We start from the raw sequence: 26,078 nt of genomic DNA, 5'->3' as shown, positions 1-26,078 counted from the left end.
GTGTCAGAAAGAATCCAGAAAGTTGATCTTTGTGGGAGAAAAAAACTAAAAACAAGCTTCTGGTCTCTCACAGACTGATGGGGATTGGACGCTCGTCTGCACTGTGCTTTGTCATCGACACCACTGGCAGTATGTCAGAGGAAATTCAAGAAGCCATAACGGTTTCAAACCAAATCATTGACAGCTACAAAGGAACACAGGACGAACCCTCCGAGTACATCCTGGTGCCCTTCAATGACCCAGGTATGAATAATTCCTTTGATTACTCTTATTCAGAAAACAATTAGTGACTTAGAGGCATTGTTTAATGGTCTATTTGCCTCTTCTTCAATCTTTGAGCAAAGAAAACCAGGAACCATGAATCAAATATTTCCCCCTGGCTTAATGATCTCATTTGAACCTACAAAATAAAGAAAATATGACAAATCAAACAATTTGATTATATGCAGTTATGGGTGCAGTGTGAGCTGGGTGGCTGCCAGAGGCGGGGACCCTGGCGGTCTGTTTCTCGCCTGCAGAAGCTATAAGTGGGCTGGGTTCTGTGCCTCTATTGTTGAGGCAGCCAGCCACAGCTGTGGTCACAAGGTCGTCGGTGCCTGTCGTGACAGTAACCCCCGAACTCGTTGGTGGACACCAGCAGTAAGGGATGCCGTCAAGCTGAAGAAGTCCTATCAGGCCTTTTTGGCCTGTGGGATTCCAGAAGGAGCTGATGAGTATTGGCAGGCTAAGTGGAACACAGCTTTGGCAGTTGCTAAGGCAAAAACTCGGGCATGGGAGGAGTTTGGAGAGGCCATGGAGAATGACTTCCGGACGGCTTCAAGGAGATTCTGGTCCACCATCTGCGGCTCAGGAGGGGAAAGCAGTGCTCCATCAACACTGTGTACAGTGGGGATGGGGGGCTGCTGACCTCGACTTGGGACGTTGTGAGGCGGTGGAGGGAATACTTCGAAGACCTTCTCAATCCCACCAACACATCTTCCGATGAGGAAGCAGAGTATGAGGGACCTGGTGCTGGCTCTCGGCTCAGGACTATTTAATTATCAGTTTGTACATAGAGCTGCTTTTATATGATTTCAATATCACATTGTTATTATTTTTAACCACCTGAATAAATTAACTTATGGAGAATAGGCATTTACCACTATCATAATAAAGATACGAACAATTTCACAGTTTACAAACATGCTTGTTTTGTTTAAATATATATATATATAAGAAATATAAGTTAAGAACAAATTTTAGAAGATTTATAAGAAGATATTTGTGACTCATGCCCATTGTCAGGAAAAGTTTTAAACAAACGTTACTTGTGTATTATTGTTATCTTGTTTTTACACTTCTGTTAATGTATTTGATCAAATTCAAAGCAAATTTAGCTTTCAGAGGTGCAAACTTTGAAATTAAATTACAGAATGTCCTGATGATCATTTTTTATAATTTTATAATTTATTCAGGTTTAAGTAATTGAGACAGGGCTTCTCATTTTAAATACTTATCTGCCCACAAATACATACAATTATAAACATACCATTAAGTACAGACTAATAATATTCTTAGAAAAATACTTAATAACATGATTTTACAGCAGAAAAACAACATGTCAATATTATTTCTTCTAGTATGCTTAAAATAATTGTGCAAAATTTTTTTAACTTATATATATATATATATATATATATATATATATATAAGTTCATAAAAATAAAAAGAATTGTCCCCTCGCCCTCCGTGGGCGGTCTCATCTATCCAAGCTCGGGTCTTCTACCAGAGGCCTGGGAGCTTGAGGGTTCTGCGCAGTATCTTTGCTGTTCCTGGGACTGCACTCTTCTGGACCGAGATGTCTGAGGTTTGTCCTGGGATCTGCTGTAGCCACTCTTCCAGTTTGGGGGTTACTGCCCTGAGTGCTCCGATGACCACGGACACCACTGTTGCCTTCACTTTCCAGGCCTTCTCAAGTTCTTCTTTCAGGCCTGGGTATTTCTTCAGTTTCTCATGTTCCTTTTTCCTGATGTTGCAGTCGCTTGATATTGCGATGTCAACCACAACGGCTTTCCTCTGCTGTTTGTCCATCACCACAATGTCCGGCTGGTTTGCCATTACCATTTTGTCGGTCTGGATCTGGAAGTACCACAGGATCTGTGCTCGGTTATTCTCTACCACCTTCGGAGGTGTTCCCCACCTTGACCTCGGGGTTTCCAGTCTGTACTCCGCACAGATGTTCCTGTACACTTTACCAGCCACTTGGTTATGACCCTCTTTGTAAGCTTTCCCTGCCAGCATCTCACACCCTGCAGTTATGTGCTGGATTGTCTCAAAGGCCTCTTTGCACAGTCTGCACCTGGGGTCTTGTCTTATATGGTAGATCTGGGCCTCTATTCTATTCTACAGTCATTTAGCAGACGCTTTTATCCAAAGCGACTTACATTTAAGAGTAAGAACAACACAAGCATGAATTCAAACAAGATGGGACGTCATAATTAAGTGATAGTCAGACTGCTTTGAGTCCAGTTGGACCCAGGCACTGTCATGTAGTGCTAGAGGCAGTGCATATAATTTTTTTTTTTTTTTTTTTCTATTGCTCTGGTGTTCAAGGCCTGCTCCTGCGCAGCTATGATTAGTGCCTCTGTGCTGTCTTTCAGTCCAGCCCTTTCTAGCCATTGGTAGGATTTCTCGATATCAGCCACTTCAGTTATCTGTTGGTGGTAGATCCCATGGAGGGGCTTTTCCTCCCATAATGGTTCCTCCATCACCACATGATCTATTTTCCACTGCCTGAGACATTCACCGAGCACTTCGTCTGTTGAGGCCATCTTCCTGATGTATTCAAGGATTTTGGATGTTTCATCCTGGATAGTGGTTCTGACACTCACTAGTCCTCTGATTCCTTCGTTGTGATGAGTGTACAGTCTCAGGGTGCTGGATTTGGGGTGGAACCCTCCATGCATGGTCAGGAGTTTTCGTGTTTTCACATCCGTGGTGTGAATCTCTTCCTTTGGCCAGCTTATTATTCTGATGTCCGGCAGGGCATTGCTGTTAATTGCCTGGACCTTGTTCTTGCCATTGAGCTGACTCCTTAGGACTTGCCTTACTCGTTGAAAGAATTTGGCTGTGGCTGCTTTTCTTGTGGCCCGTTCGAGGCTGCCATTTGCTTGTGGGATTCCAAGGTACTTGTAGCTGTCCTCAATGTCTGCTATTCCTCACCATCCGCCCACACTTCTCAAGTCCGAATGACATTCCAATATCATTGCTGTAGATCCCGGTTTGTATGGATCAGTGAGTCAGTGTCTTGCATGCTCTTGGCGTACAGCTTGATGTCATCCATGTGGAGGAGGTGGCTGATGGTGGACCCATTCCTGAGCCTCTGTAATTTGCGTCGGGTTGCCTGATATTCATTTTTGCCATGATCTTATCTCTTAGGTCAGTCGCTGCCTTGCGCAGCGTGATTGTGCCTTGTCGTAGCATGTGTTGTACCTCGTCAATCTCAAGCTGTGATAGCAGTTGCCATCTGTGGATGTTGGAACGTTGAGCTACTAGTTGTTTGGCAGTGAGTGTTGACTGTGGGTTTTGAAGATTCCATATTTCCCACATTCTCTGCATGTAACCCCTCTGACTAGGGTTACTGGAGTAGTAGCATTCCAACAGAGCCTTGTTCTCGCCTCTCGTCCATTTCTGTCGTCCATATATATATATATAAATATATATATATATATATACATTCTCTAATATATATACATATTCTTTTTGTCATAATATGTAGAATTTGGGCCTTTGATAAGGACAACTGATTCTGATAAGATGAAAAAGGAACTCTCTCAGCTCAAAGCAAATGGTGGTGGTGACAATCCAGAGATGTGTCTCTCAGGAGTTCAGGTACTGTTACATCTTTATATCATAAACAGGAAACCTTGAAGGTATCTTTCTTTACTTTTAAATAAGACTGAATTAATGGATTCTTTAAAGACTGTGAACCTTTATTTTTTCAGTTGGCTCTCACTGGTGCCCCTTCCTCGTCCCAAATCTTTGTTTTCACTGATGCTGAAGCCAAAGACATCGCCCTCAAGGACACTATTCTGGCTCTCATTAGCAGAACCCAATCAGCGGTAAATACTGACTGGCACTAAATAATTAACAATAGTCACCCCTATAAATAGTTGGTGAGGTTAAGGAATGTAAAATCATCACATTGACTCTTCTCCATAGGTGAATTACTACACAACATTTACAAGCAGCAGACGCCGTCGATCTCCCTCAGCTTCTTCTTTCGAAGACTACAAAGATTTAGCTTTGGCATCTGGAGGCTTGGCCATCCAGGTGTTAAAGTCACAGCTGCACAAAGCCACAGATGTCATCCTTGACACCTCCACGTCTGCCCTGGTAAGATTCTGGTTACATCCTTTATCTGAAGCATGAATTAAACCTAAAGTTATTGGACCAGTTTGAAGCACTGATAAGATGCCTATCCATTTTCCCTTAGGTGACAGTACTTCAGAGAGCAAGAACCCCTGGAAAGGAAGAGACTTTCCCCTTCATGTTGGATGAGTCACTGAAAAACACCACAGTCTACATCACAGGAACATCCATTACTTTTACACTCACCAACCCTTCTGGTAACTCACAGTTACTCACAGTGTTGTTCGGCTTAGACAGGATGAGTGTCTTTCTTTCTTACTAAACATGTCATCATGACTACTGCTCCATTTATAGGAGTGAGCCAGAATCAGAATGAGGCCAGTGGTAAACTGGGAACCATTCAGGCAGTGGGCAACCTGTGGAGAATTCGTCTCAACTCTGACAAGCAGACTGGAAACTGGAACATCAACATCAAATCCAGCCAGCCATACACAATCAAAGTCACAGGTCAGATATTTGTCTATAACATACATAATTCGATAAAATGAATTTGAAATTAGCTAGTGAGTCAATAGTTTCAGTTCTACCCTGTCAGATGAGAGTTTTACCTTCTCTCAGCCTGGTGTCATTCACACATCAGTACAGAGCATCTCTTAGGAAACATGTAAAGTTTAGAAATGATTTACTGTTTGTGTCTGTGTTTGCAGGCCAGAGCACAATTACTTTCATCTACGACTTTGTGGAAAGTTTTGGAGGACCTCACCCAGGTTATGCAACGCTCAGTGGTCGTCCACAAGCAGGTACAGTACCTGCAATATCAGCAGTTTTTCACAGGTGTTTTTATGTGTTCAGGTTTGGCCTCTAAATAATATGAGCATGAGTTTATACTCGTTCTTTTCACTTATTTGTGTCTTATTAACAAGACACAAACTAAATAAATGACATGTTCTTCTAATTCTTCTCTCTAACATGAACGTTTCCTCCCTCTATAAAACCAGGCCAGCCCGCCACCCTGATGCTCTCAGTGATTGGTAGAAAAGGTCCGACTTCAATGTCAGTGACAGATGCTGGGCTGATACTAGTGTCCGGTCCTGAGGCTGTTACCAACGGCAGAATGGCTAACATGGGCAACGGAAACATCCTGGTGACAGTGGATAAGGTCCCTGAGGGGGAGTTTGTGGTCCTTCTGAAGGGAATGGACAAAGTTTCAAACTCTGAATTTCAGAGGCAGTCAACAACCCAGATGTCCATTTCCAAAGTGAATATCCAGGTCTGTCCTTTTACCTCTGCTTCACATCCTCACACATGATTTGCTGGACTGATGTCAGAACCATGAAGATTGAATATGAATATTTAAATCTAAGTTATCACAGAAATAATTGTGCAATAACACTGAACATAAAGGTATATAATAATAATATTGGCTGAATTCACCTGTTTGTTTTTCTTATCCTGTCTAAGGCTGCGGTGGGCAGCAGTATGGAGCCAGGTGAGGGCTTTAAGCTCCCTTTCAGCATAATGACCCAAGGTGCTGCTGGTACATACACCATCAATGCCAGAAATGACAGAGACTTTACCATGTCCTACCCAACAAGGTAAGATAAAGCTGCGACAAATCATTTGTGTTAGAATCTGAAATTATAACAATCATTTTATGTGGCAGCAGGTTAGTATAGGTTAGTGAAAATCCAGCTAAAAGAAGAAAAGCTATGCCTTGCTTCAGTTAAATTGAAGGTAACAGAATCACCCTTTTTTATAGTAATATATTACAAATCTAAATGAAAACATTAATAAATTAAATACATTTTGTATTTTGGACCGCTCTTCGATACGTTGTTTTAGTTCATTGACTTTTTCTTTTTGCTAACAGTGGTATCTGCACAGAAGTATGAACTGTCTATTCCTTGTACGATCAATGCCAAAGCTTGGTCCTCATTGCAGGCAGTAAATCAGATTTGTTTTCAGTGATGGTTGGACTCCGCCAAGGCTGTTCTTTTATCACCGATTCTGTTCATAACTTTTATGAATTTCTAGACTACCTACGCAGCTGAGGTGTTGAGGGGATCCGGTTTGGTGGCCTCAGGATGATGTGGTTCTGTTGGCTTTATCGGGCCGTGATCTTCTGCTCTCACTAGAGCGACTTGCAGCTGAGTGTGAAGTGAAAAAAAAATGGATGGATGGATGATTTCTGCACAGCTCTCTTAATGTCCATCCACAGAATTTAAGCTATTTAAGCATCATTTTGAGATCTGGGGCCTTACTTATAAAGCTGGCGTAGGTATAAAACCTGATCTATGCCAAATATAGTTAACTTTTGGGATTTATAAAAACCAAACTTGCAGGGAAAATGCTCCTACCCACACAGCAACTCTGACCCAGGTGTACACACAAAATCAGTGAAAACAGGAAACTGCGACACCAACGTTAAAGAATAAAATCAAGTAAATGATGAGGTGGAGAGTCTGCTGCCAGCATGGGCCATTTTCAGTGAAAGAAAATGTGAAAAGTAAGCTTCGGTCATTCTGAGATCCAGCAGAGTAGGACACAGACTGGAGTGTCTAGAAGTGATGCAACGCTTATGAAACACACAAGAGGTGGATTTCCTTTGTTTATTTATTTATTCTTACACAATGCTTTTATAATTGTTGTCCCAATTTCCGTCAAGACAGTCTCCATTTCCCACAACTCCTTGGCCACATTGTTAATAGCTTTGATCGTGTCCCTCTGCACCTGCAGGACTTCCTCTGAGCACCCAGTATCTATAAAGAATTATTTAACACTAAATTAATTGCTACCAATCACAGATGTATCTGTAAATGTTTATTTTATACATTAAAACAAAAGACTACATTACCTGCATCATTACTGTCATTGAGCAGACGCTACTGTGGGCTGTAGCGTCTTGCCTAAGGACCCAACTGGAAGGTGTTACTGTTAACATCTGTGGGATTCGAACTTCGATCCCCCGCATGACAAGATGGATGCTCTACCGATATATCCAGCCACACAGTCTGAGACGTCTGGTGTGTCTTCCCTTCTTACAGCATGTGCCACCTGTTTCCACTATTCTACCTTTCTGACACAAGTAATGCCCATGCCGTGCCCACCAATGAAACATTTTTACATTTTCCAATGTGGTCCATCAGGATATCAGTCTCACACCCCGAAAAGTTTCCATTTTCCCCTCTTTTTCCCTCCCGAGCCATCATGGAAATTATGTAATGAATATGTTTTAAGGGCGTTCACCTGACCATTTATAGCCACCATGTGGGCATGGGAAGGCGTTCCCTCATGTGCGCCCGCTTTAGAGTTGATTCTGATTTATGAATGGAAACAAGTGTAGGACGTGCATGCACTCTCTTTTATAAATCTGAAAGTAGAAGTACGTTTACAAACTCAACTCATCCTACCATAAGGCTTGTTGTCAATCTTTCCAAACAAGCCATCCTTGTTCAGTCTTTCTGTTAATTTGTTCTGCTATAACTTTATGGTTTAAAATGCTATAAGTGGCCTGTAGAGTGTGAGATGTAGCTTTTTTGTTTGTTTTTTCAGTTTCTCTGAGCATTTCACAATGTGACTTTGGGCTGAACTTGCTTGGAGGTCCACCCCTGGAAAGACAGACAATGGTGTTGAATATTTTTACTTATGAGTAACATTTCTCGCTGTAAGGTGACAGACTCAAAATAGTTTGGAAATGACTTTATAACCCTTCTCAGGTTGATGGGCTGAAGCAATAGCTTTTCTAAGAGCATTCCTGACCTATTTCCTGCTTGGTGCTGTCAAAGCATCTGCTTTTATAGGCAAAGCAAGTTTATTTGTATAGCACATTTCACATACAAGGACCAAAGGACCAAACAGTCTTCATAGATTTCTTTTTCGTCATCTTAAAAATTAAGAAAATTAGATTTAAAAGATTTTGGGCCAGAATCAACTTTATCATGTAACCCATAACAGACTGCCATTTTTTTTCTTTTCTTTTATTACTATACTTAACACTGAACACAAATCAATATGGACTCACTACATATTCCGTATATACTTTGTATGCATCAATTCATTGGATATAGTTTTAGGTAAAAGTGACCTGTTTTTTTACCCAAATATGTTACTCTCATTTGCTTAATCTTTAGATATAAAATTTGTCTTTGAACAACCTCAAATGTACATTTTTTGTTCTCCTGACAGTCTCATCTTGTCAACTGGGCAATATGCTAACGCTACGTTGATCATCACACCTCCTGCCGGCACAGAATCTGGCACTGATGCCACTCTGACTATCGAAGCCAAGTCTTCCAGTGGCACTGACTCCAACTACGCCGTTCTGAGATTGTCTGTTGTCACCAAGGTAACCAGATTTATCCTTGATAACCGTGTCGTGCTGACATTTGGTCATAATTTCTGTAACTCTGTATAGCTAAATGATTAAACACTTAATTGATTTTTAAAAGACACTTTGTGAGTTTAACACACTGATTCTGGCTGCAACATGAACTTTACCATAATTCATCTGACCCCTTACTTTAGAGTGGCAGTAGTGTTTTTGACAGGAAGTTCTCCAACCATACCAAACCTTAGCTTACTGCATTCTAAAAGTTTATTTAGGGTGATCATTCCACAGGACTTGTTTCCAAAATGCATCTGACTTGTTCAGATGTTCATTTGTAAACCTTTTTTTGCTAGTCTGATGTGTCTTGTATAAAAGCTGTTTTCTGCAGCTGTGCCTGAACTGTCATGTCCACACAGAGACGAGCTGATGTGTTTTCTTATCATTTGGAAGTTTCTTCTAAAAACCAGCATATTGGGAACCTGAAAGCACCCATTTTTAAAACCAGGTCCCAAAGTGAATAAATGGGGGTCATTAAAAGCTGCCATAAAACTATGTTTCCAAACATACATACTTAGTAAAAAGTTTTTAAAAAGCTACTTATTAGGCCACACCTTGGGAATCCAATTATTTTTCGCCCATGTACTGTGGTTTAGTGAGTGAGCTAGTGGGACTATGGTAATAATATCCTGCACCATTTCATTATTGAAACCTGTCTGACAAACACCACTGTCAACATGTAATCTTACATGTTGACAGTTACATTAACTTCTCTTGTTAACATCTCTCTCACACATACACAGTCTTTCTTTCTCATCTTTCTTTTCTTTGTCCAGATTACAGATTTTGCTCGGCCATTATGTAAAGTGGATACAGTGGTGGCTGATAAGTGCCCTCAAGGTGTTTCCCAGTGTAAATCTTTCCACTGGCAACTCTCAGCTAACCTGACCGATGGAAATGGCACCGGGATAGAGAGAATTTCCCTGTTTCGGGGTAATGGAAGCCTCACATACACCTCACTGAATGATCCCATCATCCAGGCAAACTACAACGCTTCCTGCTGCTCGCAGATTGTTGAATTTGTAGCTGTAGACAAAGTTGGCAATGTGGGCAAGTGTTATCATTCAATCGCTCGCTCAGGTGGCCCTCCTGCTCTGACACTGTCGCTGCCACTGTGGTTTTCCCTGTTGCTTTCCGTCTTCATGGTAAGGCTTTGAAGGTGTAAGGTTTGTTGACACTGAATTATCTGTTATGTATTGTTTTTTTTGTTTTTTTTTCACTCCCAGTGTTTTGTCCAAAAATGTCTGCAGCAAATATGTGGCTGCCTGCACATCTTTATGAGAAGATGAATTTTAAAATGCACAAAACTGGTTGCACCTTGTTTCTGGAGTCCTTTAGTTTAAGAATCAATAAAACTGGTCATATAGAAAATTACGGTTCACCTTTACAAAAAAGATGTTAGAGTGGCGACTGGTTTCTTGGGATTTAATAAAAGTGGTTTTAAAAAATGTAAAAAACTGCTGAACAGGCAAGCACTGATTGTACTTGAGGTACTTGCTTTTGTACTTTTTAAAATATCAAAGTCACAAATAAATCCATATATTTCTGTATGTCTGTTGTTGTGGTCTTTATTCTCAACATGTACAACTACATCAAACTACTATTGTGGGTCATTATGTAACAGGGTTTTTGTTACAATCACAAATTAACCAACTTCCAGCACACAAGGTATCAAAGCAGTGAATGTCTTTATTCATCATTTTCATAGTAGAAAATGTGAAGTAGGGACAAAGTAATAATCATGGTATTAATTATGATGGAAACAAACTCGGCTTTCTTTCTTAATATCTGTCACAAATTTGAACAACCTTTTACATTTTGCATAGGAGGTGATCTGACCGGTAAAATAATGAATATTTGTCACATGGAGAACAAATTCTTAGTCTTTGTTTTAAGTGTAAACTTAATATCAATGCCAAAGTCAGCTGAATGACAAAAATAAGCATAAACGCCGCAAATAAGGTGAACGAGAGACTATTTAATACCAATCATGTTTTAAACTCTATACCTTTGTGCACTTATTGACTTTCATGTTTGCACAACAATAAAGAAATGTGTTCATTTATGACTCTAATCAGCTGATAATCTTACGTATCAGTTTGTCAGACTACCATGAGGCAGTGTTTTGTAAAATGCTTGTAAAGTGCTTTGTAAAAAAGAAAAAAACTTTTTTATTATAGTAACATTCCAGTGGTGCCCTGCAGGCAATGTTTGACATTAATACTCTTATTAAATGTTAATAATATCCCTAGACACTTATTTATAATGGCTAATAACTAGACTTGCTACTGCAGGGCTTGGATGGAAGTTATTGTGTGTTGAATGCAAAAAATGAAATCAAAATCAAAATTTTGCATTTAATTTCAAACAACAACAACAAAAAGAAAACATGGCTTCAGACAAGCTTCTACACAGAGCAGATCAAAGTGTGGAAAAGCTTGAAAGGCTAGATTGTCTTGTTTTGTTGATGGGTGGAAGAAGTTGTGATTAAAACCCTTTTTCAACAGATTCTGCTTCTGTTTGGTGGACACAACAGGCTGTTTCACTCTATCATGGCCTAGATTCATACGAAAGATTGCTAGTGCCATGTATTTGACTATTTTTTATCTTCTGTCTGGGTATCTGCCATCATGTCTGGCTCAAACGGTTCAAAAAGGCTTAAAACTGTAGCTCAAACACTACCAGTTAAAACATCAGAGTCTGAAGTCGAAAACCTTGTCTGGAGACATGGAGGCAGGAAGCATTGGTTGTCCAGGTTGTAGTTAAAGAGGAAATAATAATACAAAATGTAATGGTTTCTCAGTCAGGTGAGTTATAAGATTAACTCTGTCATTTCATTGCCTGATTCAGCCTTTAAAAAAACATAGTTGTTCTATTCCATCTTTCTCTTAATTGATCCTTACTCTACTTTGGCTTAAATTAACTTTTAAATTCCTGCATGCACATTCTTCCCATTGCTCTTTGAACAACTCAGTCTGGGAGGGGCTAGGGGGATTTCTGATTGGTTTCCTTGGTATCTAGAAGTTAAAGGTTTATTTAATGCAGAGCATACGGATTTTTGTTTTGTAGAAAAATAATAAATGTTTCTGGGATTGAAATTCCTGAATTCAACTAAAAATTTTACAACTGGCCAAAGGAAAAGGAGGATGGGGCCTCCCTTCTCTTAGGGACTGTTATTGGGCTGCAAAGTTAAGGCTGATCATATGCTGGCGCAGTCCCTCAGTGGACAGCTGCTGAAGAGGATTTAACCTCTGTTCCCATATAAGCAGTAACAGCAGAAAGCTGCTGGCTGGACCCAATGAGAACTACTGAAAACCCATGGGTCAGGTTAACTTTTAAAATCTAGAAAACAGTAGTAAAAGAATACAAATTAGAAGCAGATATTGTGATTTTTAAATGGTGTACCTATGATACTCAATTCATTCCAAACAAATTAGACTGTAGATTTAAAGAGTGGACACGTAAAGGACTGAGAGCTATTTGCAAGATAATGAAGGAAGATGTATGATTCAGCTTTGAAATGCTCAAGGTAAAGTACCTGTTTTTGCTGTACTTTCAGTTAAATAAAATAAAAACTGAAGCAGAATCAAATAAACAGTTGTTATACCTGTTTAAGAGAGCATATAGTTCAGATGAAGATAGAAGCATTATTTCTGGTGTATATGAAGGACTAAATAAAAAAAAACCTTCAACTCTATATAATAAAACTAATTATGAAAGAAGATTGGAAAGCAATATGGGTATATCAATGGAAATGCAGTAGTTCGTTTAGCAGGAAAGAATTTGGCTGAGGAAGTCTGATAAGATATTTTATTACACCAGAAATAAAGGCATAAAAGTAATTCCCCAGTCTGCTGGAGAAACTGTGGGAATGTAAATGAAGTAATAAAAATATAAATGTTTTTTGGGACTGTCCTGTTAAAAATTACTGGAAAGGAAGACGTGATGCAATACAAGAAATATCCCTGAAAAACAAAGTTTTTTTCTTGGTCTCATGCTTGTGGGCAAAAACTGATGAACATTTGTTTAGTATCTTGCTGGTGGCTAGCAAAAAGGCCCTCACCAAAAAAATGGCTTTCACAGGAGAGCCCAACATGTGGATGGACATCACCATGGACATTTAAAGGATGGAGAAAATAACAGCTGATGTGCATTACAAGAAAAACCTGTTTGTTTTACGCTGACAAAAATGGAAAAAAATTTATTTTATTACACAAACTGGACTCTGCCAACCCTTCAAAATACAATGAGTATAATAATCATATCTCACTCCCCAAGATTTTTTATTTATTTTTTATTGGTTACCCTGAAAATGCATATGTCAATTTGTTGTTGAAAGCCAATAAAAATAAAATCCTGAATCAGTAACTAGGTGATTTCCTTATTGAATACGGGCATTTTAATGTTTAACTACGTTTCCAAAGAAAGAGGATAAACATCTTTCAACAGTCCACACTTGCATCATGACTCTATTTTTACTGTGAAGCAACAAAACTGAGGCAGTAATTTGGATGTAAAGGAAAGTTTCTTCATGTCCATCCGTTCAGCCATACCTGCTTATTGGAATGCAGGGTTGCAGGGTGGGGCTGGCGCCTATCCCAGCGGCTATCAGGCGAAAGGCAGGGAACACCCTGCACAGGTTGCCAGTCCATCACAGGGCCCATTAGATTAGTAAGTTATCCATTTAAGATGCAGTGTTTTGTTAATAATTTGAATTGGTTTATGCTGGTTCCAGCTCAAAGTAAAGGAATATTTTGAAAAATGGATTTTACACGGAAATGTTTACAAGAGAAGGCGCATTTATTCCTCTGGTTTTAAATGTCCAATCTTGACCAGAAAATAGCTAAAAAGAATACACATTTTTTTCTGTCTTTACTTTCCAGTCCTCAGCTTTGAACTTAGGAAATGGGAAGAATCGATCAAGCCAAATCTCCATTTGACATACTTCTATCTCTAGATTGCAAATATTTTCAGTCCCAATTTGATCATTTCTTAAGGAGTTTATTTCACAATACATCATCTGCAGCAAAGTCCAGCGAGGTATGAATATGCCTTAAGATGTGACAGCTTTACAACCCAGCAGTGACGGTTTTATCCAGAGGAAAACCCTTCCTGTGGACTTTGACTGCACCTGCATGTGTGTTCCAGTCTACACCCGTCATTGTGAAGTGCAGTATATATAGAGGTGTAAAGAAGCGGTGGGACTGGAGTTGTCTTCCGCTGGGAATTATCTAGGTGAGTTTTTATTTGATCTTTTCAAAGGGTTATTAAGTTTGAAAGACAATGAATTCATTAATATTTATCTGTACATTTCTGAAATTACATTATCTTAAACTTTTTCATAATGATGAAAACATAATGAAATAATTATGTTAAGTTTATAATTTGCAATCATAAATATCATCAGTCAATTAATCAGTAAACTGCATAATGTTCGTTCTCTACAGTTGTTTTGTACATGTTTAACAGTATGTTACTGTTAAACATGTGTACAAAACAACTGTATAAAGTTTACACTGAGAAAACTCATGTTTGATTTTAATAAATTGTTTTCTTGCTTCATTATATTTATAGAGACATTTGTGTGAATTGTAAATTGCTAAAATGAATTAGTGAAATATTAGTGAATAACGAGAGTGGAAACATATTCTTCAAGTGTAGTAAATACATGTCTTTACTGGTTGATTAATTTGAGTAAGCTTGATCATTTTGGGGATTATAGAATAAAACTCAATTTGTTTAAAAAGCAACAAAAAGGGCAGCAAATGTTTAAATAAAAGCATATTGATATTGTTTAAATTTCCCTCACTTAAAACTGAATTGATGTTTGTAGTTTTTATGCTTATTACTTTTTCTTTTTTCCTTTATATTGTTTTATATTACTACATTTTTATATTTTATATATACATTTAATGTATTAATATTCATATTCAGGTCAAACAAAGCTGCTGGATGTTGAACTTTTTTAATTCTAGTGTATATCTCTATAGCGTCATCATGACTTCATTACTGGGAGTGGTCCTGCTGGCCTTTGCTTTATTGACCCCCAGCGAGGCCTTTGTTCCCATCGGGGGTGGGACATCCACTCATGTCAGCATCACTGGAACAGCCATACTACAAAAAATTACTGAGACCTGTCGGGATATGGCCGAGGATGCTGGGGATGATTTCAACCCTACGGTATGAAAGAAGATGAAGGATGTTTAAAAACACTAATGTGGTCTCATGGCATGCAGGCAGTGAAATATAAAAAATGTCACTTTCCAAGTTTAAACTCAGCTTGTTCACATACAGTAACGGGTGAGATGCAATTAATTAATTAATTAATTAATTAAAAACCGTGCATCATTGCCTTTGAACTCCAGGGAACATCTCCAGAAGAGCTGGTCCAGGCCTGTTTAGGCCCCAAGGCGTCAGGAGAGGTATCTGGTTCCAAGTTCCACTCCGCTCTTCAAGAGATCTACACCCAGAATGGACTGATAGACCGTGACTTTATCAACAGGTAAAGAAGGAACAAAATGAAAGAAGTAAAACACATTTAGCTCAGAATTAACGCATTTGTTGCAAAAAGCATCAAACCTAATTTGCCCGTAAACAAAACAAATGTTTTCAGTGCTCCACATCACTTCAACTCGGAGGCCTTCTTGGAGGGACGCAGCCTAATCACGACGGGCATGGCGGCCATCAAAGCCAACATTCGTATGGAAAACTTCAATGCTGCCAGGGAAACACTGGGAAGAATCCTGCACACACTACAGGTGAGAAGTAACAAATTAAACTATTTATATCCTCAATTTTCTAAAAGGGGTTAAATCCAGCATGTTTTACAGAGCAAAGACCAGACAGATTCAAAAATTGGATTAAAACAGTTATAAAGACTATTTGCAAGTAGCAGTAAAATAGTAATAAAAGTTATAAAAGTTAATTATAAAACATTTTTATGGTCTTTCATAAAATATGTTTTCATGTGTTATCAGGACTTCTACAGCCACAGTAACTGGGTGGAACTGGGATACACAGGGCCTTACGTCAACCTCATACGCCCAGATCTTCCTCTGGAAAACCTAGCAGGTGAGTGTGTGTCGTACTTACATCCAAACGGGACAACATGTTCTGAGAGTTAGGGCGTCATAAAGAGTCATTTTATCTTTCAGCTTATCTGCTGACCAAAGAGCATCTGTTGGCTTGTGCCTTTAAATTCACGTCTACTGTTCAAAATCATTCATCTGTGAGATAGTTAGTTGTTCTTAGTCATTTACATCAAATTCACACAGAAAAAAGGATATTAAGTGCTGGTGCAAGACTTTGTGAAATGAAGATGCTTTAATTACTGTATCTTTGTGTCTTACGTCTGCAGATGTGAACACTGCCACCTGCAGTAACTGTGACAGCGGAACATGCCCTAATCAGATCCTCCCCAACATCCTGAAGGAGAAGAAACTCACATCAGGCTACATGGGAATCTTCTCTGCTGCAAAGCCTAAAGGTGTCATGTGTTGTGTTGTAAAATATTCAAATACCTGAACACAAGTTTAAGTAGTCACTGCTAATATTTTCCCATACAGGGTTTGCAGTTAAGTTGTTAATTCCCACCACAGTAACGTGTAAATCATCATTTGACTGACAAACCAAGCAGATTAGGACACAAAGTGGATAATACCTAATTTTATTGCAATTATTCCTGTCTCTTTTTTAAAACAAGTTAACCAATGAATAGCTAATATTACTACAGTTCTTAATACAATTTATATCTATTTAAAATGTGGTGGTCATTTTGTGGAATCCTAGCACCCTCCAGAGGTTGCCATTAGCTAAACTTAATATGCTTTGTATGAATTTATGTCTAAGAAAGCTTTTTAAGGGCCAGGCTAAATGTTTCTATTTGTTTGTCATAACTTTATATTTATTGGACTGAGGCTTCTCAGTGTTTCTCCCCTTGATTCTCACCAAAAGCAAAAAGCAAGGTTTCCAAATTCTTACACTATTCCTTTATTTAACTTGTTCTCTTTTGTTATTTTATTGTTTAACACACTCAGTGAGTTTAATTATTAACCTTTTCTGTATTTTCTAAATAACTTTTTACAAACCTACATGCAGCACTAATGAAATAATAATAATAATAAAACTTTAACAACATGACAGACATATTTAAAAGTTCCTGCAATACATTCAGCTTACAAAAGCAGACATGAGTTCATGTACAAGAGCAACACTGATAACAGTCTGAACCAGTTTGTCTCCTTCCTTCTGTCCTGTGCCAGGTAAGTGTAGCCATGGAGGAGCAGCTGATCTCACTAGCACAACAGTTCCACGAGGAGGTATCAGTAAAGATGAGCGTCGCCCGGACAACATGCAGCTCCATGATGCTGCTGTGAAAGCAGCCACAGACGCCACCCTTGAGCTGCTGGAGGACATCCGCTTTGCTGCAGGAGACGAGGACTTTCTGAGGTACAACAGCAAGATGTGAAAAACATGCATTACAGTGTTGAGCATGAGTGTCAGAAAGAATCCCGAAAGCTGATGTTTGTGGGAGAAAAATAAAGAAACTCCTGTCCTCTGTAACAGGATGATGGGAATTGCCCGCTCGTCTGTGGTGTGCTTTGTCATCGACACCACCGGCAGCATGTCAGACGACATTGAAGAAGCCAGGTCGGTTGTTTACCAAATCATTGACAGTAAGAAAGGAACACAGGACGAACCCTCCGAGTACATCCTGGTGCCCTTCAATGATCCAGGTATCAGTATTTCTGTTATGATTAATATAATATAATATAATATAATATAATATAATATAATATAATATAATATAATATAATATAATATAATCTGTCATGGTTTCTTTGATCCATTTTCCACAATTAACCAAATCACCTTTTTTAAATCAAGAAAATTAAATTTAAAACTTCCCCAAGCTTAGTGATTACATTTCAGCCCTCATAAGACAAAAAACAATTAAAATATGAGATAAAATACAATGCCCTAAATTATCATAATTATTATCGGAAAACTGTTGAGATATCATTTCTTAATAAAGGGACCCCACTTGTTAAACAGGACTTGGCATGATAGATTCCCTATGATGATGTCCATGATGTAGATGAGTGGGCAAAGTCTCCAGCAACCTTGAAGTCCCTTTTAAACTTTGCTTTTTGTAAAGCATCTGGCTAATACATTTATAGCACATTTTGTTATCAGTGTTCACTTTTTAGCATTGCTACATGTCCTAAAACTGCTTTATTGTTTCATTTATTACTACGTAACGGTACATGATCAAATGTCAGGCAAGTTTATCGTACATATTATAAACGTTCACATAGTTCCAGTGGATTTCAAGGATAAATTATTGATTTAGCCCAAAATACTTAGGTTTCATTCTAAGCTCTTCTTTGTGATTATATGTAGGCTTTGGACCTATGATCAGGACAACAGATGCTGAAAAGATGAAAACAGAAATCTCAAAGCTTAAAGCAAATGGTGGTGGTGACACCCCAGAGATGTGCCTGTCAGGACTTCAGGTACAGTTATGACAGCTTCACATTGTACATGGTGTTGTTTATAAGACTGATATTATTGATCCTTTAAAAACTATGAACCTTTATTTCTTCAGTTGGCTCTCACTGGTGCCCCGTCCTCTTCCCACATCTATGTTTTTACTGATGCTGGACCCAAAGACATCGCCCTCAAGGGCACTATTATTGCTCTCATTAGGAGCACCAAGTCAACGGTAAATAATGACTGGCTCTAAATGACGTACTTATGTTTTACCTGTCTACAATGTGGGAAGGTTAAGGATGATAAGATTAACACAACTCTTTTTCCCAGGTATCATTCTTCATGACCACAGGAAAGGGGAGACGCCGTCGTTCTCTAAGAGCTTCTGACTTTGATCTCTACAAAGATTTAGCTTTGGCATCTGGAGGCCAGGCCATCCAGGTGACAAAGGCACAGTTGCCTCAAGCCACAGATGTCATCCTTGACACCTCCACATCTGCCCTGGTAAGATTCTGGTTACATCCTTTATCTGAAGCATGAATTAAACCTAAAGTTATTGGACCAGTTTGAAGCACTGATAAGATGCCTATCCATTTTCCCTTAGGTGACAGTACTTCAGAGAGCAAGAACCCCTGGAAAGGAAGAGACTTTCTCCTTCATGTTGGATGAGTCATTGAAAAACATCACAGTCTACATCACAGGAACATCCATTACTTTTACACTCACCAACCCTTCTGGTAACTCACAGTTCCAAGTGTTGTTCAGCTTAGACAGGATGAGTGTCTTTCTTTCTTACTAAATATGTCATCATGACTACTGCTCCATTTATAGGAGTGAGCCAGAAACAGAATGAGGCCAGTGGTAAACTGGGAACCATTCAGGCAGTGGGCAACCTGTGGAGAATTCGTCTCAACTCTGACAATCAGACAGGAAACTGGAACATCAACATCAAATCCAGCCAGCCATACACAATCAAAGTCACAGGTCAGATATTTGTCTATAACATACATAATTCGATAAAATGAATTTGAAATTAGCTAGTGAGTCAATAGTTTCAGTTCTACCCTGTCAGATGAGAGTTTTACCTTCTCTCAGCCTGGTGTCATTCACACATCAGTACAGAGCATCTCTTAGGAAACATGTAAAGTTTAGAAATGATTTACTGTTTGTGTCTGTGTTTGCAGGCCAGAGCACAATTACTTTCATCTACGACTTTGTGGAAAGTTTTGGAGGACCTCACCCAGGTTATGCAACGCTCAGTGGTCGTCCACAAGCAGGTACAGTACCTGCAATATCAGCAGTTTTTCACAGGTGTTTTTATGTGTTCAGGTTTGGCCTCTAAATAATATGAGCATGAGTTTATACTCGTTCTTTTTTACTTATTTGTGTCTTATTAAGTCTTTCATAACAAGACACAAACTAAATACATGACATGTTCTTCTAATTCTTCTCTTTAACATGAACATTTCCTCCCTCTATAAAACCAGGCCAGCCCGCCACCCTGATGCTCTCAGTGATTGGTAGAAAAGGTCCGACTTCAATGTCAGTGACAGATGCTGGGCTGATACTAGTGTCCGGTCCTGAGGCTGTTACCAACGGCACAATGACTGACATGGGCAACGGAAACATCCTGGTGACGGTGGATAAGGTCCCTGAGGGGGAGTTTGTGGTCCTTCTGAAGGGAATGGACAAAGTTTCAAACACTGAATTTCAGAGGCAGTCAACAACCCAGATGTCCATTTCCAAAGTGAATATCCAGGTCTGTCCTTTTACCTCTGCTTCACATCCTCACACATGATTTGCTGGACTGATGTCAGAAACCATGAAGATTGAATATGAATATTTAAATCTAAGTTATCACAGAATGACACATCTAAAATATTAAAAATAAAGGATATTATTGTCACATTTACCCATTTGTCCTTCTCACCCTCTCTAAGTTTGTACTCTAGAGGGTTTGGACTGTGGTTGTTTTTACATGAATCCCACTTAATTGATGGGTTAGTGCCAACCCCCTTTTGTTGATTTAATTAACTTGAAATCAAGATTAATTGATTGAATACATTTATTTGAACATAACAACAAAATATAAAATAAAAATAGAAATAATAAGAAAACCAATAAAGTAAATACAAAAGTTCAAACGGTGGAGAAAGTAGGTGGAAGCATAAGCTTATTTAATCCCATCCCGGTAACTTACAACAGTTTTCAGTCATTATACCATAATCACAACAATCATTAACTGCTGTATTACATAATCATAGAGAGTACATTTCTGTCATGGAGTTATACAAAAACAATAATTACACCAACAACAACAATAGTAATAATAATAGTCATGCCAATATAATGATTTGATGTATATATAATCTATAAGTTTACATTAATTAATTACAATGATAGAGTTATACAGTAATAATAATAATAATAATAATAATAATAATAATAATTATTATTATTATTATTATTATTATTATAGTAACAATGACACTACTCCTTCTATATAATACTCCATTCCATAACATTTCTGTACTGTTGTAGTAACATATCTTTATATATCAATTTAAATATGTGGATATCTGAGAGAATCACAGAACAAATTTAAATAAATTCCTTACATATGTAAGAAGCAGCTGGATTAAGTTTAGCTTTAAACAAGTTAGTGCAGCTCTACAGTCAAATTTACTCAAATCATTTAGTATTTTTTAAATAAAAAAGATCTAAATCACTCTGATACTTTAGTGGAAAATAATTCATAACCAAAATATTGCACAGGAATTTAAGCTTTTGTGAAAGCTTATTTTCTTTCTGTCTTAAAACAACCTGCTGTAGTATTATAGCCATTTAAAATCTGAGGTATCGTGTTAAAATGGAAGTTAAAAACACTCTTAACTTTGAGTAATATGTGAATATTTAGTCAGAGTGATTCAGGTTCTGTATTTGAAAGAAAGTAAATGATGAGTTTACATAGAGTTAAATGTTAAACTAATTATAATTATACATATTTATTTATTATTTACATATTTAACCAATGCTAAATTTTTAGGTTTGACTGTTTATTTAATGTCAGAAACCATGAAGACTGAATATGAATATTTAAATCTAAGTTTTACAGAATTAATTGTGCAATAACATTAAACATAAAGGTATATAAAAATAATACTGGCTGAATTTACCGGCTTGTTTTTCTTATCCTGTCTAAGGCTGTGGTGGGCAGCAGTTTGGCACCAGGTGAGGCCTTCCGGCTCCCCTTCAGCATAATGACCCAAGGTGCCGGCGGTACATACACCATCTATGCCAGAAATGACAGAGACTATCCCATGACCTACCCAACCAGGTGAGATGAAGCTGCCACCAATCATTCATGTTAGAATCTGAAATGATAACAACCATTTTATGTGGCAGGAAGTTAGCATAGTTTAGTGAAAATCCAGCTAAGAGCAGGAAAATGGTGGCTTAACAGAAGTGACCAATGTCAGTTACAATCACGTGACAAAGAAAGAAAAAGTAGAGCCTTTCTCAGGTTTTATGTATGTGAGTCTCTTGATGTCCAGCCACAGCATTCTCTTGATTCAAAGAATTTTTTCCAGAAAAGTGTTCACTATTAGGAAGTTATTGTTCTTAGTCAAGACAAAGTTTGCCCCATGACCAACAGCCATCCATCCATCTCCACCACTTCTCTGGGGTCAGGTCAAGGGGGGCAGTCTAAAAGAAAGGCCCAGATTTTCCTCTTGAGGTGGAGGAGGTGCGGCTAAACTCCAAACCCCTCCCGGATAACAGAGCTTCTTGCCCTTTTTCTAAGGCAGAGCCCAGCCGCCCTGCAGAGGAAACCCTTTTTGGCCTCACTGACACTGATATGTGATTTACTTCACTATGTATGCGTCTACACGTTGCACAGTTTTGCGTAAAAATGTATTACATTGTGTTGCTGTCACCTTCTCCATTTCTACATTTCATAAATGGAGTTGGAGCAAACTCTGAAATGCCTTTTCTGCTCTCCTGGCAGTCTCACCTTGTCAACTGGACAATATGGTAATGCTACGTTGATGATCACGCCTCTTCCCACCACAGCATCCGGCACTGATGTCACTCTGACTATCGAAGCCAAGTCTCCCAGTGGTGCTGACTCCAACTACATCATTCTGAGATTGTCTGTTGTCACTAAGGTAACCAGGGTTGTCCTCAGCTGCTTTTTAAAAAACCACTATGGAACTTTGGTAAACTTCATCTGTAATGCACTCCCTAATGATGGCTAATCCATCTTGCATTCTTAGCTCTCTCCAGCCAGTAAAAGACTAAATTTTTCTCTTTCTTGTCCTGAATTCCTCCAAAAATCCTTCCTTACTTTTTTTTTTATGAATCAACCACAGTGCACATTCAAAATGGCCAGTGTGTTGAGTTGTGGGCATGTGACGCAGTGCAAAAGCAAAAATCAGCTTAAAACCAAAATAAATGTCAGGTTCCAGGCTGGAACCCAAATTTGTGATGTGTAGTTTCTCAGTCTTTGCTTGCTGCTGGGCAATGGGGACTCCAGGAATGTACATAACAACATAACATCACTGCGCCATCAAAATGAGTTAAAAACACACATTTTTAATGTCAAAAAGTCACATAGTGCTACTTTAAATGCCACATCAACAACTTCAGCTTGAGTTTCTTCTTTCTTTTCTTTTCTTCTTTCCTTATTTCTTTCTTTCTGAGGATCTTTAGTGGCTAAATATGGGTTGTGATTTGCTTTTGCAATTCCACAATTCCATTGAGAAGTTCTATTGTTTTCTTTTTTGTAATTTTTTCTTTTTTTGTATATTTGGTCATCAATACAAATAGATAACGTATAGTCAGACACCTGGCATATATAGCATAGAAGCAAGGGAAGAGAAAAAAATTACAGTAATATACAATTACACGTCATATTTCAAAGGTCTTTGTAATTTCTAAGGCAAGACCTCAGTACACATATAACTCCCTTTTATCCATCATACATATAAAAAAAAGGGTATGGCAAGACACATGAGGCCATGTTAAATAAAATAATACGCAGAGAGTGGCCACTAGTATACATCTTTAAGCAAAGTAACAGATACAGTGAACAGAACCGATGGGGAAGCTCACACTTCGGGTGCATTGCAGTGGGCAGTAAGTTTCCACTCAATCAATAAAAGTCTGAACATGCAGGCTTAACACCCTCTGACCACTTGGACTAGATGCAGAAGAACAACAAGAGTGTAAAATCAGTTTTCCATAACATACAGTATATGTATGTAGTTATGTCGACCCATTCATCTGCAGTAGGCAGTTCCAGCTTTAACCGTTTTCTTGTCATGGTCTTATGTTTGTTATAGATAAGACTCGGTCATATTTGTCCCACCCTTCCAAGGAAGTGGTTCCTAAATATAGGGAATCAAATTTAAAGGGGAAGGTGGTCGCAAATGTAGCTTCCATGTGAGCAGGAATATCTTTCCAGTAAGAAAATAAGACCAGAATATTTGGCAGTGATTAGCCTCATTTTCCCCACAAAGTCTCTAACATCCCACGGTTATCTGTTGGTGTCGCTTTAGAAATGGTGTTATGAAAAATCTAGTGGGGTTTTTCCAACCAAATTCTCACCACATTGGTGAACATGTTGACTCCCATTGTGACCTGCATAGTGTTCCTCATTGTTCACTCGAAAGAATGAAATTACCTTCTTTCTCCCACTTCTCTTATAAAGTCCTGTCTAATTTGGCTTCATCCAGTTCTATTGTTTTCAATACCCACGTTTGACTGTGGCTTTTACTCCATCTTTCTTCCCAGATCACAGATTTTACTGCACCACAATGTAAAGTGGTTTCTGTCCTGGAGGACTGTCCTCTGGATGTGTCCCAGTGTCAGCCTTTCCAATGGCAACTCTCAGCTAACCTGACTGATGGAAACGGTTCCGGGATACAGAGCATTGCCCTGAATCAGGGCAACGGAACCCTGACACACTCTTCACTGAGTCAACCCATCGTCCAGGCAAACTACAACGCCTCCTGCTGCTCGCAGATTGTTGAATTTGTAGCTGTAGACAAAGTTGGCAATGTGGGCAAGTGTTATCATTCAATTGTTTACTCAGGTGGTCCTCCGGCCCTGACCCTGTCACTGCCACTGTGGCTCGCCCTGCTGGTTTCCACCTTCATCGTAAGGCCTTAAAGGCGTTAGGATTGCTGTCACTGAGTTATCAGTACTCTGAATAAATAGTTTAAAACAAGGTACTTTTGAATGGGAGGGAAACTGTGACTCAGTGTATTTTAAAGCATATTTGGAACAAAAGTTTGGTTGCCTGCACATCTTTGGTAGAGAAGAGCCGTTAAAAAGCACAACAATACTTCCCAATTCTTCTAGAGGAAGAAACAGAAGACTGAACATAATCTTCTTTTCATATTTTAAGATTTTTATGATGGGAAATTATGCATGCATATTCTTTCACATTTTACCTTTTGTAATGAAAATGTTAGCCAAAGACATCTTTTTCCTTTTACATACTTTGTTTTACATAATTTGTAGGGACTTTCTGACATTTTGCATCTCAGGAACTACGAGGCAATCAAATCCTCTGACTGTACATGCGTAAATGTTTCAAAACAGCTTTTAACACTTAAATATTAAAGAAATTCAGGTATTTCTCTGTTTGTATTTGTGCTCTACAACATCTACATCCAGATGTTGAATATATAAAATGGAAACATCACTTTGTTAAAGTCACTGGAGACAAATTGTGTATTCCTACCTGTGGACAACTACCTCCATTTTCAGTGACATATTACAGTTGCGACACCTGATAAATAATCTTTATTAAAACAAGTTATGTGATATGCTGAAAAGTTACTGTTGTCTAAGTTGTTTTTAATGCCTAAACATAATCAAAATACCAGTGAATCTGCTAATAAACAGCAAATGCAGACTGAAGTGAGCATAAAAAGCAGCAGGCCATGAGAGATGGACTCTGACTCAAGTCTTTAACTCCACCACAAAAGCTCCTTTAGGGAAGTTAAGAAAGAAAAGAGGAAATCTGCAAAGAAACATGACAAACAGGTGTAGTGCTGAGAATCTGGCCAGTCACCAAAATCTACAGCTATCTGGAAATCGCTGCATGAAAAATGGCTTAGATATTAGTTTAATTGAGTCTTTAATTGAGATAAAATCGTGTAAATTAGTTCCATATAACAGAGAAATTAGGATTTGAAATTCAAATAGGAAAAATGTCATAAGGCGCTCACATTCCTGTCCTCGCATGAACTTAGTATGACAAATAATTAACCACTTTTTGAAAGTTGAACCCTTTTCTTCTCATTTAAGATGACAGTTCCCATATTAAAGGAGACATAGAAGGAAACAGGTTTATTTAAAGAATTCATACGGCTGCCATGTTAGTAATCCTGCTTCCTTTTTTTCGGAAATATTCAAAGGGGGAAGAAAATGAAGAAAAAAATGACTTCAAACAGACACAAGGTATTAAGTGGGATCAGATACAGTGATTCATTGGATTTTCCCCAGCAGCTTTACACATCTGTGCATATTTATCTGAAGTTCTACGAAAATTAGTAAATTCTTGCATTTTTATTTTGTCTGTGGTTTAAAAATGTATAAACCAAAAATACAAAAAGAAATCAATGATTAGTTTTTTTATTATGAAATTAAGAACCAACAGCTGCAAATACATCACAGGGTCAGAGAAAATAAATCTATTCCATAAATTGCTACTAAAGTCCTTTCAACTCACTTTGACTAACAGAGTTATTTTTACATGGAACCTAGCTGAATGAGTGATTTCTAAGACTGAATAAAGGAAGTGAAACCTTGTTAAAACGTCTGTGCTACATCATAAGATAGT

At 38.4% G+C, this 26,078-nt stretch overlaps 2 protein-coding genes across 2 annotated transcripts in view; both read left to right on the top strand.

The window, feature by feature from the left end:
* LOC121638182 (von Willebrand factor A domain-containing protein 7-like) overlaps positions 1-10,278 on the top strand; it is a 41,969-nt gene extending 31,691 nt beyond the window's left edge. The window contains 11 exon segments of the mRNA XM_041982757.1: positions 74-243; positions 3,758-3,870; positions 3,984-4,100; positions 4,201-4,374; positions 4,475-4,607; positions 4,705-4,857; positions 5,058-5,150; positions 5,349-5,620; positions 5,812-5,945; positions 8,536-8,695; positions 9,511-10,278. Coding sequence (XP_041838691.1) covers positions 74-243; positions 3,758-3,870; positions 3,984-4,100; positions 4,201-4,374; positions 4,475-4,607; positions 4,705-4,857; positions 5,058-5,150; positions 5,349-5,620; positions 5,812-5,945; positions 8,536-8,695; positions 9,511-9,891 — 1,900 coding nt within the window. The 3' untranslated portion in view covers positions 9,892-10,278.
* A 4,453-nt stretch (positions 10,279-14,731) lies between these two features.
* LOC121638186 (von Willebrand factor A domain-containing protein 7-like) lies at positions 14,732-24,741 on the top strand. Its single transcript, XM_041982763.1, has 17 exons — positions 14,732-14,914; positions 15,100-15,236; positions 15,348-15,492; positions 15,712-15,805; positions 16,092-16,220; positions 16,996-17,182; positions 17,300-17,469; positions 18,137-18,249; positions 18,342-18,458; positions 18,557-18,730; positions 18,831-18,963; positions 19,058-19,210; positions 19,411-19,503; positions 19,714-19,985; positions 21,430-21,563; positions 22,233-22,392; positions 24,020-24,741. Exons 1-17 carry the CDS (start codon positions 14,732-14,734, stop codon positions 24,395-24,397), a joined length of 2,772 nt encoding a protein of 923 aa, XP_041838697.1. The 3' UTR covers positions 24,398-24,741.
* The last annotated feature ends 1,337 nt before the right edge of the window (positions 24,742-26,078 follow it).

This window comes from Melanotaenia boesemani, chromosome 4 (genome assembly GCF_017639745.1).
Source record: "Melanotaenia boesemani isolate fMelBoe1 chromosome 4, fMelBoe1.pri, whole genome shotgun sequence".
Classification (NCBI taxonomy): domain Eukaryota; kingdom Metazoa; phylum Chordata; class Actinopteri; order Atheriniformes; family Melanotaeniidae; genus Melanotaenia; species Melanotaenia boesemani.
This window is presented reverse-complemented; position numbering and strand designations above follow the sequence as displayed.